The sequence below is a fragment of the Polistes dominula genome, unplaced genomic scaffold (genome assembly GCF_049000335.1).
Source record: "Polistes dominula isolate Pdom_NZ unplaced genomic scaffold, Pdom_raw_medaka contig_16, whole genome shotgun sequence".
Classification (NCBI taxonomy): Eukaryota; Metazoa; Arthropoda; class Insecta; order Hymenoptera; family Vespidae; genus Polistes; species Polistes dominula.
In genome coordinates this window covers 6,169,789-6,185,502 of record NW_028301040.1, presented here as the reverse complement: position 1 = coordinate 6,185,502, position 15,714 = coordinate 6,169,789, and the positions used below count along the sequence as shown (strand labels likewise).

General features: G+C 30.9%; 1 protein-coding gene across 1 annotated transcript; it reads left to right on the top strand.

Moving 5' to 3' along the window:
* The first annotated feature begins 85 nt into the window (after positions 1-85).
* Positions 86-15,452, top strand: nonC (serine/threonine-protein kinase Smg1). The gene is given in 18 exon segments (XM_015320512.2): positions 86-308; positions 463-747; positions 817-1,037; positions 1,122-1,374; positions 1,438-1,567; positions 1,660-2,470; positions 2,473-3,003; positions 3,080-3,236; positions 3,316-3,844; positions 3,999-4,186; positions 4,259-6,230; positions 6,232-8,054; positions 8,152-8,425; positions 8,509-8,771; positions 8,850-9,126; positions 9,204-11,085; positions 11,158-12,120; positions 12,217-15,452. Coding segments are annotated over 17 exon segments (10,695 nt in total). The 5' UTR covers positions 86-308; positions 463-511; the 3' UTR covers positions 12,402-15,452.
* The last annotated feature ends 262 nt before the right edge of the window (positions 15,453-15,714 follow it).

The following is a 15,714-nucleotide window of genomic DNA, read 5'->3' as shown; positions in this document are numbered from 1 at the left end:
ATTTGGTTATGATACGTTACTTTTTTTTTTTTTTTTTTTTTTAAATACATTTGTCTTTATCAGGATTATTTATCTACAGAGTTCTATTTATTCTTCTTTTCAAAACTATCATAAATATCAATTTGAAGTAAAAATAAGGTCTACGTAATTTTCATTGTTATCCTATGGCAAAAGAAGTGCTTTTTTGTTCTTATTGTTCATGAGATATATTTGTGAAATAATAATTAAGAAATTTATATGCTAATACTTCCATTAATGAAAATGTTTCAAGATTAAAGTAGTTTTATGAAATATTATTACGATAAGAGGTTGGTTGTACAAATTAATTGAAGCATCTATGTATATTTATGTGATAAAATTCATGGATTCAATTACATTAATTTGTGTATAAATTAATAAATGTAATGTAGTAAAGAATATATTTTCATATGCATATATATTTTGTATTTAAATTAACTATAGGTTAGATGTTTGAAATGTAGGTCATGCAGACCATCCGCTGAGTAATGTAATGAATAGCTGTGGGAGCTTTAATACTAACACGAAGCTACGTGGACCGAGGAACTCAGAGACAGCAGAAGAGTCTCCTTGTAATAGTCAAGGAAGTGATACCGATAAAGGAGACGGAGGTACTCTGACTAACTTTGGTATCAACGAGTCTAATGTCCATCGTGGCACTTTGGTTATTTGCCAACGAAATTCCAACTATTATCTATCGGATCATTCATTTTCTAAGTTTAAACCGAGGTAGAGATTTGATTTTTATTAAATTTATTTATTGAAAGATTTGTTTGTAATATTTATATCTGATTATAGAATTAGTGGGATACCACGCAATGAATTTCGAATGGCTCGTGGTAGCAGTTCAGGAGATCGTGGTAGAGGAGGATTACGTGGTCGAGGTTTTAAGAAAACATGTGAACGTGATGCAAATGCTGAGTCCAGTTGTCACTCGGCACTTAAACCCAAGTTTCAAGAATCGTTGAAAAATCAAGAAAATTCGCAGAACAAATACTATGACGATAAAAGAATAAATGGTTAGAATCTATTATTTTCTGTAGTTTTATATCCTCTACTCTTTGTTTAGATTTGTGTTAACAAGAATTTTGTTTGCGTTACAGATGAGTCCAGAATTTCTAAACTTTTGAGGAGATTATGCCGTGAAGATGATTATGATCATTTCATGATGCTTTGCAAACAATTACAAGAAGGTATACTAGCACCTGAAAATCAAAGATATATACGACGGAGCTTGGAGCATATTTGCGAAAGCTTATTAGATATTCTACACTCTGGTCTTGGACCGGATGCAAAGCAGCATGTGACTAAATGTTTAGGTCGTATCGGATATGTGGTAGATCAAGATTTCAAAAGGTATTCATTGTAATTTGTTATAAGTTTATAAATAGACAAAATATTTTATTTTTATTTTTGTAGATTTTTAGAATGGACTTTTAGTAAGTATGCCTTGGAAAGAAAAGATGACATTAAATGTCTTCTAATCAAATCTTTTGTCGAAATGCTCAAACTGGATGCAGAAACACCAAGATTAAAGGAATTCTCAGTGGTATTTAATCTAATTTCTTTTAATACACAAAATATATGCATAATGATAATTAATGAAAATAAGATGCATAATGATAATATATTTTATTTCAGTCTATGATGTCGCAATTGCAATCAACGTTGGAAAATGTTGATAGATCAGATTTATTAGTGGCTACAGTGGATGCCATATTATTATTAATCGAATCATATCCCGAGACTTTTTCCAGTCATTTTCGTGATACGGTCGATATTTTAGTGGGATGGCATATAGATTCAACTCAACAAAGATCTATCGTAGCTTATGCGAGTAAAAGCTTACAGAAGTTACGGTCATTTTGGATTACAGATTTACAGTTTACATTGACATTGTTAGGACAATTTTTGGAAGACATGGAAAGTTATGATGAAGAATTAACTTCACCTGAATCTGGTAGAGCTTCACCTGGCGATGAAACATTTCCGACACCTAAAGAATGTATACTTCGTATCACATCTTTAATATCTGTATTTAATACTGTGACCAAAAGTATATCTGATCGTTTGAATCCTAATCTTACACCTAATGTGCAGTGGTCCTTTTTAATGGATTGCCTATCAAAAATGTTGAAAACTGTAGTAAAAGCAATTGAAGTAAATGAAGGTTACGAGGAATGGTCACAAAATCTTGTCGCACCGCTTGAAAATAATGACAATGTAATTAGATGCGCAAGGCATATGAATTCGACTCAAAAACATGTTGAAGTACTTTTGAAAAGTTTTAATAAGGAAGAAATCAGGGAAGAGAATTTAATAAAGATGCTCAAATGTTTATACATTAGCAAGAAAAATGATAATAAAAATTCTAAAACTGTTATCGATAAAAATATATTTTCGAAAGAAAAGGAACAATCTCTGATGAACGTACTCGCTTCAATGGAATTTAAAAGAAAAAAAATATTGATTTATCAGAAGAAAAAGAAGAACTGATCGTGGTTGCAAACGAATGTGCATTTTTGCTTCTAGGATATATTCAAAGTCGTGTGACTAAAAATCATGATCTTCTTTATAAATTCATCGATCTTCAATTGCAAAGAGTTAACATGTTTTGGGACGACACTATTATTTCTATGTTGAATACCATCTCTAAAGTGATTAAAGAGGTATCAGCTAATTTACCTTTAGAACTGGTGCATAAATTGCTTGGAAAAAATTCCACCTTATTAAAGTTAAGATTCAGAAATTCTATAACCATTCAAAATGCTAGCCTTGGTGTATATCACAGCCTTTTGAGTTTAAAGAATATTCCATTGCTTCAAGAGGCATACAGATATATATTAGCTGATTTAGAAGTGGCTTACAAACTTATAAGAGATATCGATTGCTTAGTCATAGATAATCCTTTCACCGATGTGCAATATAAAAAGTCAGATGCTGAAATTGTTATTATTTTTATTCTACGCGCACTTTCAGATATTGGTAAAGTATATTAGAAATAAGCACACGTATAATACTTTTTAATGTTCAAATGTTTCAAATCTTTATTATCTTTTAGCAAATGCAAGTAATTCGATAATTGGAATGTGGGCGTTAAAACCAACAATATTAGAACTCCTTGCTGTTAAATTAAAACCATATGATCCAGCATTATCTATTGCCAGTCCATTGTTACAGTATAGCATTTTGTATCTGCTTTATGCACATTGTTCAAGGTAATATATAAAATCAATTATATAAGTATTTAAATTATGTTAGATTAAAAATATTTAATATAATTTGAAATATTTGCAGGTATAATCATTTTGTACCAAGTTCTAGTTTAATAACAGGAATAACTACATGCCGCCCAATAGATATGTTTCCTGGAACATTAGATGTACCAACAACGTCACCTACAAGTGGACATTTATCTATAATACTTAATCTTATAGCAAAAACATATAACAAGAGAAGTTCAAACAGAACGTTATTACTTTTATCTAATTGGATGCAAGAGATTTGTATACAGTCTGAAAATTACATTGGTATTTTGAGTAAAACTCAGGAATGTGAAAATGTTATTACCAGTTTAATTGCTTGTGGTACTACAACAGATTATGATATTTTAATCGCTATTTGTTCTATTTTTGAAATTTTAATGAGTTCAAAAAATGTTGTCTGGCGATACGAAATTTATTCAAGTATTGTTGACTTTGCGATGTTACATCTAACTTCGTTCGACAAGCATGTACGTGAAAAGTATAGTCAACTGTTAATGAACGTGCCTCTTAATATTGTTATTCCAAAATTAAATAAAGAATACTTACCGTCAGAAACAAAGGTAAGTTGTTTTTATGTCAAACAAAATATGAACACTTTTATTATTATATTCATTCTTCTTTTTTTTATTTAAGAACAAAGATAAAAAATCAATAAATATCACGTATTTTTTATTATAGTGTGTTTAGTGTATTTCGTATGTCTATATTTTCTAGAAATTTCAAGAGATTGAGAGTTATTCATTAGAATCTGTAATTCTCGCACAGAGATTACACATGAGAGGTAACAACAATGGTGAAATGCAAGCGCAATATTTTAAAACTTATATGGCATTTTTATTGCAAGAACATTATATCGATGCATCTGGTTTAGCTGAAATATTTACTTTGTGCTGGCCGACAGTGTAAGTTTCAATTTTTTAAAATTTTTATTTTTTAATACATTTTAAAAATTATTAATTCATTTTTATTCAAAGGTCTGAAAATGAGATAATGACAAAAATGCATTCATTAGCTCTCGCAAATTGTTCTTTCTTATTTTTTTGGTGCGGCCTTGAAGCTGCGCAACATTGCGTAATTAATAAGCTGCGTACTTCTCTTGGGAAACCTCAAGAAACATTCACAAGCATTGAAGGAGCATTGAAAATTTTGGCTCGTGAGATATCATACAATTCAGAAATAGTGAAGAAAGATAATCATGGTTTAGATTACCTGTTGCACGAACACACACGTGTAAGACTTTTTATAGAATTCCTAGAACATTTAGAGAGAGTTATTCACAATGCTGCGGAAGGATGCGCTGTGGCATTACCACCCTTGTCAAAGCCAGTACGAACTTTCTTTCATACTAATAAATCTACGTGCAAAGAATGGTTGAATCGCATTCGTTTGGCTCTATGCGTTGTTTCATTACATTCGGGATTGGCAACAGTAGCTTTAAGGAATGGTCAAAGACTTTTAGAAGATTTAAGTATTTTTGAGAATACTCAAGGTATAGAATTTGAGAGGGCAACTCTTTGTACAGCTCAAGCTATGGTCATGTTAGGAGAAGCAGAAGCATTACAAGGACTTTATATATATACAAAAGAAAAAGATAGAAAGTTTCCTTGGTTGAAAGCAGCGATGGAAGAAGCTGCTGGTCATCATGAATCAGCAGCTGATAATTATAAACAAATAATCGAAGAGCAATGGTATAACATAGATGAAGATGTAAGAGGTGCAAAAATAGATGGTGATAATCAAGTGGCAACATTTTGTATGCAACACCTTACTAAGTGTTACAGAGCTGTCAATGATTGGACTCAGTTAGAAACATGGAAAATGATAGAAAATGATATCTTGATGCAAGAAAAGAATATCCCCCTAAAGAAACAAATGATGGAAGACATAGTTCCTCAGCAGGCAAAATGTTTAAGAAAGTTTGAAACTGGAGAAATTATTTCCATAGAAGAGTTGTCTAATTGGAACCTATTGGATGAAGAAACCAGAACAAATTGGAGCTGTGCTAAGACTATTATCGAATGCAATAACACTTTAACTAATATTGCAATGAGCGCTCATATCAATGAATATAAAACTTCGTTTGAAAAAGATATACAGAGATGTCAGAAAGTTGCTGCTAAAACTATGGAAGAAGGTTTACGAAATGTACCTTCGGAGTATTTAAGCGATTCCATATTGATACAATATTGTGCTACCGGTTTGAAAAATTTACTAGCTGGAAAACAAAACAATGTATTTGAATTATATAAAGAGGACAAAATTAACAATTTAAGTACCAGTATATTGACACAAATTTTATGGTGGTCAGATTATTTCTGTAAAACAAATAATTCTATTTCCAACGAAGTGGCCAGTTTGAGATTACACGTGGTTCGAAGTGCAAGAAAAGACGGCAATTTTAATTTAGCTAAACGAGAAATGATAAAGTACTTCGAAATCGAACAAGACTTATTCCAAATCAAAGATTTACAGGGTTGCAATTTTACAGAGATTATAGACAAAATGCTTACTGAGTCTCTGAACGTAAAATGGTCGAAAAATAATATGCGGGCATTCAGAGAATTTGCTAAATTGCTATACGACATGGAAAATATAGATGAGGCATTGAAAGTATGCAGTGCAACAGCGCTTGGAATTTCTCGGTCTATCGTAGGTGGAGAACAATTAGCAGATCTAAGAGAAACTGGAACTAAACTTTTGCTCACTCTTAGTAAATGGATACAACAGGATACTAATATAACCGATAATCATCAGTTAGAAGATTTACTACGATTCGAAGCTGTTCATAACGATGGCTTAATGAATAAATTATTTGGAGACACGACGGATTTAATACCAACATCGGATATGATTATTGGAAAGTTAATGCAGCTAGGCGTAAATCAATGTCCCGATCTGCCTTTAGCATGGTCCAGCTTTGCAGCCTGGTGCTACAAATGGGGAAGAAAAAATAGTTGATAATTCTAATTCTGGCCAACTTACAGATACAGATCGAATAAATATACAATCATTGTTGCCTATAGATATTGCTGAAAGTGATCTTAATGCGGTATTTTCCATATTGAGCCAAAATAAAACTATTCCAGAAGATGAGGGTGATATTGATACGAATGATATAAATACATCAGAGATGATAGAAAATCAATTGAGAAATGTTCCAATTTTATGTCATGCCAATAATGAACATCTTGGAATGTTAGTCGACATATGGAGGCAAGCACAGAAACGAATTTATTCTTATTATGAATTATCTGCTAATGCTTACTTTAAATATTTGCAATTAGCAAATAATGGAAACAACAATTGTGATACTATTACAGCTACATTAAGACTTTTACGACTTGTTGTAAAACATGCTTTAGAACTTCAGAATGTACTTGAATCTGGACTTTCAACTACACCTACTGGTCCATGGAAAGAAATTATACCACAACTATTTTCAAGATTAAGTCATCCGGAAGCATATGTACGGACCCAAGTTTCCGAACTTTTATGTAGAGTGGCAGAAAATTCTCCTCATTTGATAACTTTCCCTGCAGTAGTAGGAGCTGTTTCTGGTCAAAGAAAAAATTATGACAAAATGGTTTACGAAAGAATTGATCATGATATTTCTCAGCACAATGATTTAGATTACATAGAAGAGGATACTGAATGTACTTATAATGATGAAAACCAAGGCTTTATGGATGCTTGTTTCGCACAATTAGTTGATTGTTTATCGAATAGAATCCCAGATTCCGTTAGTCAAGTGAAAATACTTGTAAGAGAACTTCGTAGAATTACGTTGTTATGGGATGAATTATGGCTAGCAACATTGTGTCAACATCATACAGAAATTAGTAAGAGATTTGAACAGCTAGAGTTTGAAGTTCAAAAAGTACAAGACAATATTTGGCTTACTCCAGAAGAGAAAGATAAATTAATTGCTGAAAAGCATAGGATCATATTAAAACCAATTGTATTCATCCTTGAAAATCTCTTATCAATGACATCTGTATCGGCAGAAACTCCACATGAAAAAAATTTTCAAGATAAATTCGGCCCAACCATTCAAGAAGTTATTAGTAGATTAAATAATCCAAAAAATCCTGCTAAACCTCAAATGGCTGCACTATCCTTAAAACATTTGGAAACAAAATTAGCACAACGTGTACAAAAACGGACTGCTTATTCATTATCGATGACAGATATTAGTCCAATCCTAGCTAATTTAAAGGACACATGTATTGCTATGCCAGGTGTTGCTGCTATTGGCAATAAAGTTGTTACTATTAAATCTGTTAATAATAACGTACAAATACTACCAACTAAAACAAAACCAAAGAAGCTTATGTTTCATGGTTCGGATGGTCATACTTATACGTATTTATTTAAAGGATTAGAAGATTTACATCTTGATGAAAGAATCATGCAATTTTTAAATATATGTAATACTATGATGTCTAAAAATAGCGATACCAAAAAAGTTTATAGAGCACGTCATTATTCTGTCATTCCTTTGGGACCACGATCTGGTCTTATACAGTGGGTCGATGGTGTTACACCATTATTTGTCCTTTACAAACGTTGGCAGCAGAGAGAAAGTGCTATGGCAAATAAAACTGGGAACACAGCAATTTTACGACCTTCCGAATTATTCTATAATAAATTAACACCATTACTGAACGAAAGAGGAATAGCATTGGATAATAGAAAAGAATGGCCTCTTCCAATACTCAAACAAGTATTATCAGAATTAATGACAGAGACTCCAAAGGATTTATTAGCTAAGTTAGTAAATTTGTTAAAGTATCATTGTTTATTTAAAAGTTATATCGACTTTATGAATGATTAATATTGCTTACATATAAACATTGTTGAATTTTAGAGAAATTTGGTGTAACAGCATTAACGCCGGATGTTGGTGGCAAGCAACTAAAAATTATTCATATTCCGTTGCTGTTATGTCTATTATTGGCTACATCATAGGCTTGGGCGATAGACATTTAGATAATGTATTAGTTGATCTGAATACTGGAGAAGTAGTACATATAGATTATAATGTATGCTTTGAAAAGGGAAAGACTTTACGTGTCCCTGAAAAGGTACCTTTCAGAATGACACCCAATATTAAAGCTGCGTTAGGTGTAACCGGTGTAGAGGTAAGTTAATTCACATTATTAACTATATTTGTATTTATACTTACATACTGTATTATTTTCTAATTAATATAATTATGCAACAGGGTATATTTCGATTGGCCTGTGAACATACCCTTCGAGTTATGCGTAGAGGAAAAGAAACATTGCTTACTTTATTGGAAGCATTTGTCTATGATCCTTTGGTAGATTGGAGAGCTGGAGCTGATAATAGTATCGCAAGTTATGGAGCATGTCAAGCTAGAGCAAGATGTACTGGTATAGGACGGAAACAATTAGAACAGGAACTTACACGAGCTATGTTTGCTGTTAGAATTGCAGAAATGCGAGCAGAATGGCTTGCAAACAGGTATATTCGTATTATTATTGAGAAGTTTATATATTTGTTTTATGAATATATGTAAAAATAACTTATGTATTTGTATAGGGATGAATTAGTTAAAACTTTTCCTTTGTTATGTCATCATTTAACATGTTGGATTGAGGCTACTGAAGCATCGCAACAGTGTCAAGATTTATTGCAAGATAGACATCAACAACTTGCTTTAGTAAAAGAGGCACAAGCAATGGGACGTAATCATGTTTTATATTCAGTGGTAAAAAGGTATAATACATTTAAGCGTGCAAGAGATGCACATGAAAAAGCCAGAATTGGATTGAAAGAAAAAATAGAAGAATGTGAAAAGCAAATTAATATGCATAATGTAAGTTCTCTTTTTTTTAAATTACAAGTAATGATTGTACAAAATTTTTTAATTAATTTGGTAATTGATACTTTTAGATCGCATTGGCTTCCGTAAGAGGACCACAATTAGGCCAATGGTTAGCAGAATTAGGAACGTCAGCTACACGAGAAGATCATGTTGTTTTTGATCTTGTTAAAGAATTTCTACAAAATGCTGGTCAAAATCAGATGATTATACAGTGCGAGCAATCCGAAAACGAATTAACTCAATTAGCTACTCAACAGTCTATTCTTATTCGTAGTTGTTTGGATCTTATGAGTCAATATTCAGCAATATGTAATCTTTATCCAATAAGTATCGTTTCGCAACACCGTACGATTGTTTATCATGCTTGGGCAAATAAGTTGTTGGCATCACCAACGGTAGAGACTTGTCATGAAGTAATGAATCAATTTGAAGCAAATTTTGGCCAAATGAATGGAAATAATTCTCAAGAACAAATAGTAGCATTTTCTTATCATATGCAAGCTATCTTAAATGAAGCGAATGAGAGATTTAAAAAAGCTTACGAAAGGATGGTTTCCGAAGGTCTACCAGAAGCCATCAGTAGAATCGAGAAGGCATATACGGAATCAAGAGTTCAGATCGCAGGATTTTTAAGACGTGAAAAAGGTGCAGAAAGAGCATTCGAAAGCGTTAATATAACAGCACTTTGTGCATTAAACAAAAGATATTTAATAATGGAAGGAGCTGCTAAATGTGCAGGAGAGTGTTTAGTTGATCTTACATCGAGAGAAGGAGATTGGTTTTTAGATGAAATGAGATTAATATCCTCTTTAATATCTGAATTTATTACATTAATACCAGAAAATCATAAAACAAACAATGATCCAAAAATATCCCTCGTATTGAAATGTCTTAAAAGTGCAGACTCCATTTACAAAGGATTGCAAGAACTTAATTACAATTTTCACACGATTATTTTACCAGAAGCCATGAAAACAATTATCATAGAAGAACCAACTGTAATAAGAATGATTAACGAATTAAATGAAATAATTTTATCGACAGGAATACCTCTCTGTGATATTCTTGGAGAACTAGAAATACACATGAGATTTACTGTAATGGAAATGGAAAGTCCACATACTATGATACAAAACTTAGTATCTAATATGAGATCACGTTTTGAAACATTACTATCTAGACCTGCAGATATTCAAGAACTTAATCACGACGAGACATTAACACCTGGTCAAATGCTTTTAATGGGTTTCAATGGATTGTTTGAAAAGTTACAAATGGAAGGTAATGCTCTGGTAAGCACATTAAGTTCCCTTGATATTCCAATTAATTGGAAAAAAATCGATCAAATTAGAGAAGCTAAAGAAATGGCTGGACCCATATTTAATAAAGCAGCACGACAAGTTTTAGAAGATATTTTCCTGATAAAGAGATTATATACAATACAAGAGTTTTTTATAATGTGTAGAGATATTGCAACAGCATTTAAAGGGGAAATTGCAAATGTTTATGACGATGAAAGATTAAATAAACCAGTAAGAGTATTTACTGCTGATTATGTCTCAAGACAACTCCTTGGAGTAACGACTCAAACAGTTGCCATTGCATTATGCTTTTTATTACAAAGAATGGGATTAAATGTTACTACTGAGATTGAACAAAGAGATATTGGAGCAGAGAGTAAAGTTTCACTCGACGAATTATGTAGAAAAATGGTCGATTTATGTTTAAAACAAGGTCTTTTTACGGGATCTGTTTTAGCTCAAGCTAGTACATTGAGTAGTACGTTAGAAAGTACTTGGAGAAGAAAACAAAGCTCAAGATTGGCACAACAAGGTGTTGAATTGTCACGCGCTAGTGTACAAAGACTGCAACTCCAATTAACAGCACATAATTGGTTGCACGAAGATAATTTTCTACTGAGATCTAACATGAGTCCCATGAATCCATTAAGTAAGTTATGTTTAAATAATATTTTCAACAAATTATTTTCAAATCTTATTGTTATTATTATTTTTTTTGTAGATCGTTCCGCGTTTATGTTGGAATTAAGAAAAACAGCTGCAGCTCTATCCAATTTACAATCAAGAGTATGTGAAGCACGCGAGCAGCAACAAAATCTGGTATCCAGCGCTATTCAGCGTTTGAAATGGGCTGCTGGTGCTAATCCAGCATTAGGCGAGGTCATGTCAGCATTTGATAATGCTGTATTATCTTCATGCGAAAAATTAACGCAACAACATAATCTCTCAGCAGCTGTTATCAACACTTGTAATTCTATATTACATTACGAAGCATTGAGGACTAGAACATCGGAAAGCGTTACGCACGATGCCAATTTTATTAAGCTTGTTAAGCATTGGGAAGAGAGTTGTTTGTTAACAGTAAATTTAACGATTACTGTTAGTCCAATAGAAGAAAGTCTTATTGAATTATTACAGTTAGAAAACAATGTTGACGTTAACTGGTTGAAACAAGCGGAGAAACTTATTTCCGAGGCGATTATTGATACGCAAAAGAAATTACAAGAAAAACAAGATATTTTACGCAACGCACATGATTGCTTAAGAGGACGAGTGACAAGCCTTCAGAATATACTTGCAGAACATCATAAATTAATGTCTGACGTCCGAGTACTATTAAAGACTATGGTCAAACAAGAAAATATTGTCGGATTGCAAGAATTTTTAAATACTTATCGATCATTCACTGAAACTTTATCTACGGTCGTGAAAGAATTGGAATCGGACATTTTAGATCCTAAAAGAGGCATTGCCATAAAGTCCGAATTAGAAAACATGGCGATTATGGTACCTAACTTATATAATGAGTTGTTGGAATTTGCTAGTGACCATAGATTGAATTCGAATAAAGGATCAGATAAGGAATGTTCTCTTAAGAAGAGAGTTAAATTAATGAGACAAGATAGCGTTTGTCTTAGTCCTAAAAAAGGAATTCCTTTAGCTAGGGATCCAACTACGGGAAAAGGTAAACAAATATATTATCTTTTAAATATTAATATATTACATAAATAATATTATTTCTATTGTATAAATAATCGATTCGCTTATTTATTTTGAATAGCTGTGCAAGAACGAAATGCGTATGCGCTAAATGTATGGCGACGCGTAAGAATGAAATTAGAGGGACGAGACCCACATCCAACGCGTAAGTATACAACGGCCGAGCAAGTGGAATATGTAATACGTGAAGCACAAAGCACTGATAATTTAGCTCTCTTATATGAGGGTTGGACACCATGGGTTTGAAGGAACGAAAGTAAACGCAAACGCGTTGATGGTTAATCTCTCGTCTCATATGGTACTACTAATTTGTACCATTCGGTGCTCTACAACGTAGAGGCAAAGACGTCTGTACGATCAGGTGTAATACGACCTAGTATTTCACCTAGGAGAAAAGTCAACACAAGTCCGATTAATGGTCGGCTGTGCCAACACAACGAAAAATCTTACGAGCTGACTATAAAAATACTCTGAGCTCTGATTCTATGATTATCTCAAAATGATCATCTACGTTGTTCATAAAATCCTCTCCTATCTTACTGGTCATGGTATTCTATCAGATTGCTTCAGATACTCTACTTCAATAAGCTCTATTGTATTATTTGTTTTTGTTAAATGGTGCAGAAGAAAACATGTATGTTTTTGAAAAAATATTTTTAACAGAGTAGAGTTCAGAATACACATAATGTTGGGAAATAGGGTGATTATTATTGAATGAAAAAAGAGAACATGCAGAACGTATTGAAAGAAATCTTATTGAATGTTAAGCCTGAAAAAGTTTCGATAAAAAAATCAAGATAATGTATAGTCACAAGTAAGATGGGATATAATCCAAAAGTTACAAAGTTGAGATAATACACAAGTGGAACATGGTGGTCTGTGCGATAAGAAGGTATATAATAAATGATTAACAAAAAAGAGAAAATAATACTATAATGCCCAATTGGTACAGGTAAATATTACGTTTGTTACGTAATAATTTAATACATTAACGTTGAAACGTCACTTGCAGCTGAACAATAATGGGAAGAATAATTTGATCGGCATTGGGTATTAAGTTTCTTTTTCCTAAAGTTTAAGGTATTATTCTAATCAAGGGTTTATAATGTTTGGAAAAAACATAGAGTCTACCGGGTGTTTACAATAATGAAGTATCAATGAGAAATATAAATGAGAAAAAATGTTCAGCTGAGAATCGTATTGAGAAGATCTATAAAACGATGTAAGTGTCAACGACTTATGATGATCGTGATAACATCTATGACTATAATGTACAGCATGAGAAGCATTTTCTTGTCAGAATACTATAAACCTGATGTCGTTATTTATGAGTTTCATTGCTGATATACGTTCAGTAGAAGACCACTTTATCATTTATAACAGTATAATTTATAATTTTATACACATGTATGCAGGAGAGACGTGCAGACAGGGTAGTAAAATAAGATCATGGATTAAAATTAGAAGGTATGACACTTCACTTTTCATATATAAATAAAAACAAAAAGTACATTCGGGTATTAAAAGAGGGACCAAGGACCAAACGTTGATAGAAAATTAATAAATTCTCCAATTTTAAAATTGATGTATGCGAACATTAATGGTAATAGTAAAAAAAGAAAAACAGATCTTTTATTTTGAAAATCTATTATTCGTTTTAATTTATCTAAATTAATTATTTTTCGTTTGTTATTTCCCATTGGCAATAATTATGTGAATATATTTCTTTTTCCTAATTAATGATCGCTGTTTTAACAATTTAATAAATTATTGATAATTCTATTACATCTGATATACACAGAGGAACAAATTTAACCAACTATATATAAATTAAAGAATAAAATAATGTACATTTTCGTATAAAATAATTATAAATGAATTTTCGTCAAGAATCTTATTTCAGATACAACTTGGAGATTTTATTCTTTGACGTTTATCCTGTCACACGTTCTGTGGTATACATGGCATTGCAATTTTATTTAAATGCAATATTAGTGTTACAATTTATTCAATTGTGAATTCTCAATCATTACTTTCCTACATGACATAAATATCTTTTTTTTATTTCATTAAATTTTAATCCTCCTACACATAATATACATTATATATGAATCAATTATTTCAGTGATTTTATTTTTATAATGATTAATTCTTTATAACAATATAAAGTTTTATTTATTTTTAGAGCACAGGAGGATTATTTCCAATATCTTATTCCGTGATAAAATTTAATTGAAAAGAATTATTTAACATTAATCTTTACATATTTTTACAAATAGATATAATTGTTTAAAGAAATAAAAAAAAGCAAATAGTTTGATTCTATTTTTTCCCTTCAAAAATGAATGCCCAGTATGCAATATACAATACTATGCTAAACAACAATACTAGAAAGTAATATTTAATATTGCTATACTATCAATTTATCTTGACAAAAATTGTGGAATAATAATAATTTAAAAAATATCATTTCCAAAAATAACATCAAGCTGTTCGAATAAACTACCACTCTTCTAATTTGTTATTTTCCATGAATATATATTTTCTGAATTTTTAAACATATATATTTTATTTAGGAAACATTGTAAATATATTACTTTAGGTAGAAATGATTTGTGGAAACTTTTATAGATTATCAGTTCCAATTTAATAAGTCCTATTATATGGGTATTCAATTAAGGGACAAAATAGTTTTTATGATACATTTTCCTCTATTAAGATATTATCAATAAAAAAAGAAATCTTCAGATTGTTTTTCCAATTCCCAAATTTCTATATTATTAGTTTTAACAAAATTTACTTTGTACAAACTAATTTTCTGGAGAATTTATGTTATGTTGTATATATATTAAAATTCTTTATTTTTTCTTTTTTTTTTTTTTTAATACGTATGTTTAAATTATAAAATATTCGTAAGAATAAAATTTGAGAGCAAATTATGATCTCTTCTTGCCTATAATAAAAAGTTTGTTAAAACAATAATGCGTTTATTTTGTAGAATTGAATATTGTTGTATCAGCTAAGATTATATAATATATTAGTTTTCTACAAGAATTTTTGATTGCTTTACCATTATAAGTTTATGGGGAGGAGGATGTCACAAATTGATTAATTTAAAAAAAAATATTAATAAAATATAATAGTTTCTTCAGGTATATGAAAAATAATGCCATTGTATGAAGTATATTTAGTTTTATGTTTGTATACTAATGCAATTCAAAATTTCATTGTAATCAGTATGGTAACAGAAGGTAGGACAGACGAATATGAGTTTGAATAAATTTCATTGTAATTCAAGTTTGTACATTATAATATTGAAACATAATATATGTGTTCCCGTATCCTCGTTCCTTTCTATTCTATTTTCTTCAAATAGAGATAATATGTACATATATATCTATATACCTATATAGATATGCATATAGATGTACATATAAATACACATTTAATTCACATGTACAAATTACAATGAATAATAATAATTCAATGAAAATTTCTATTATATATAATTAGTGCATTGAATAACAACTATTATAGAAAGATAAAACAATATTTAACA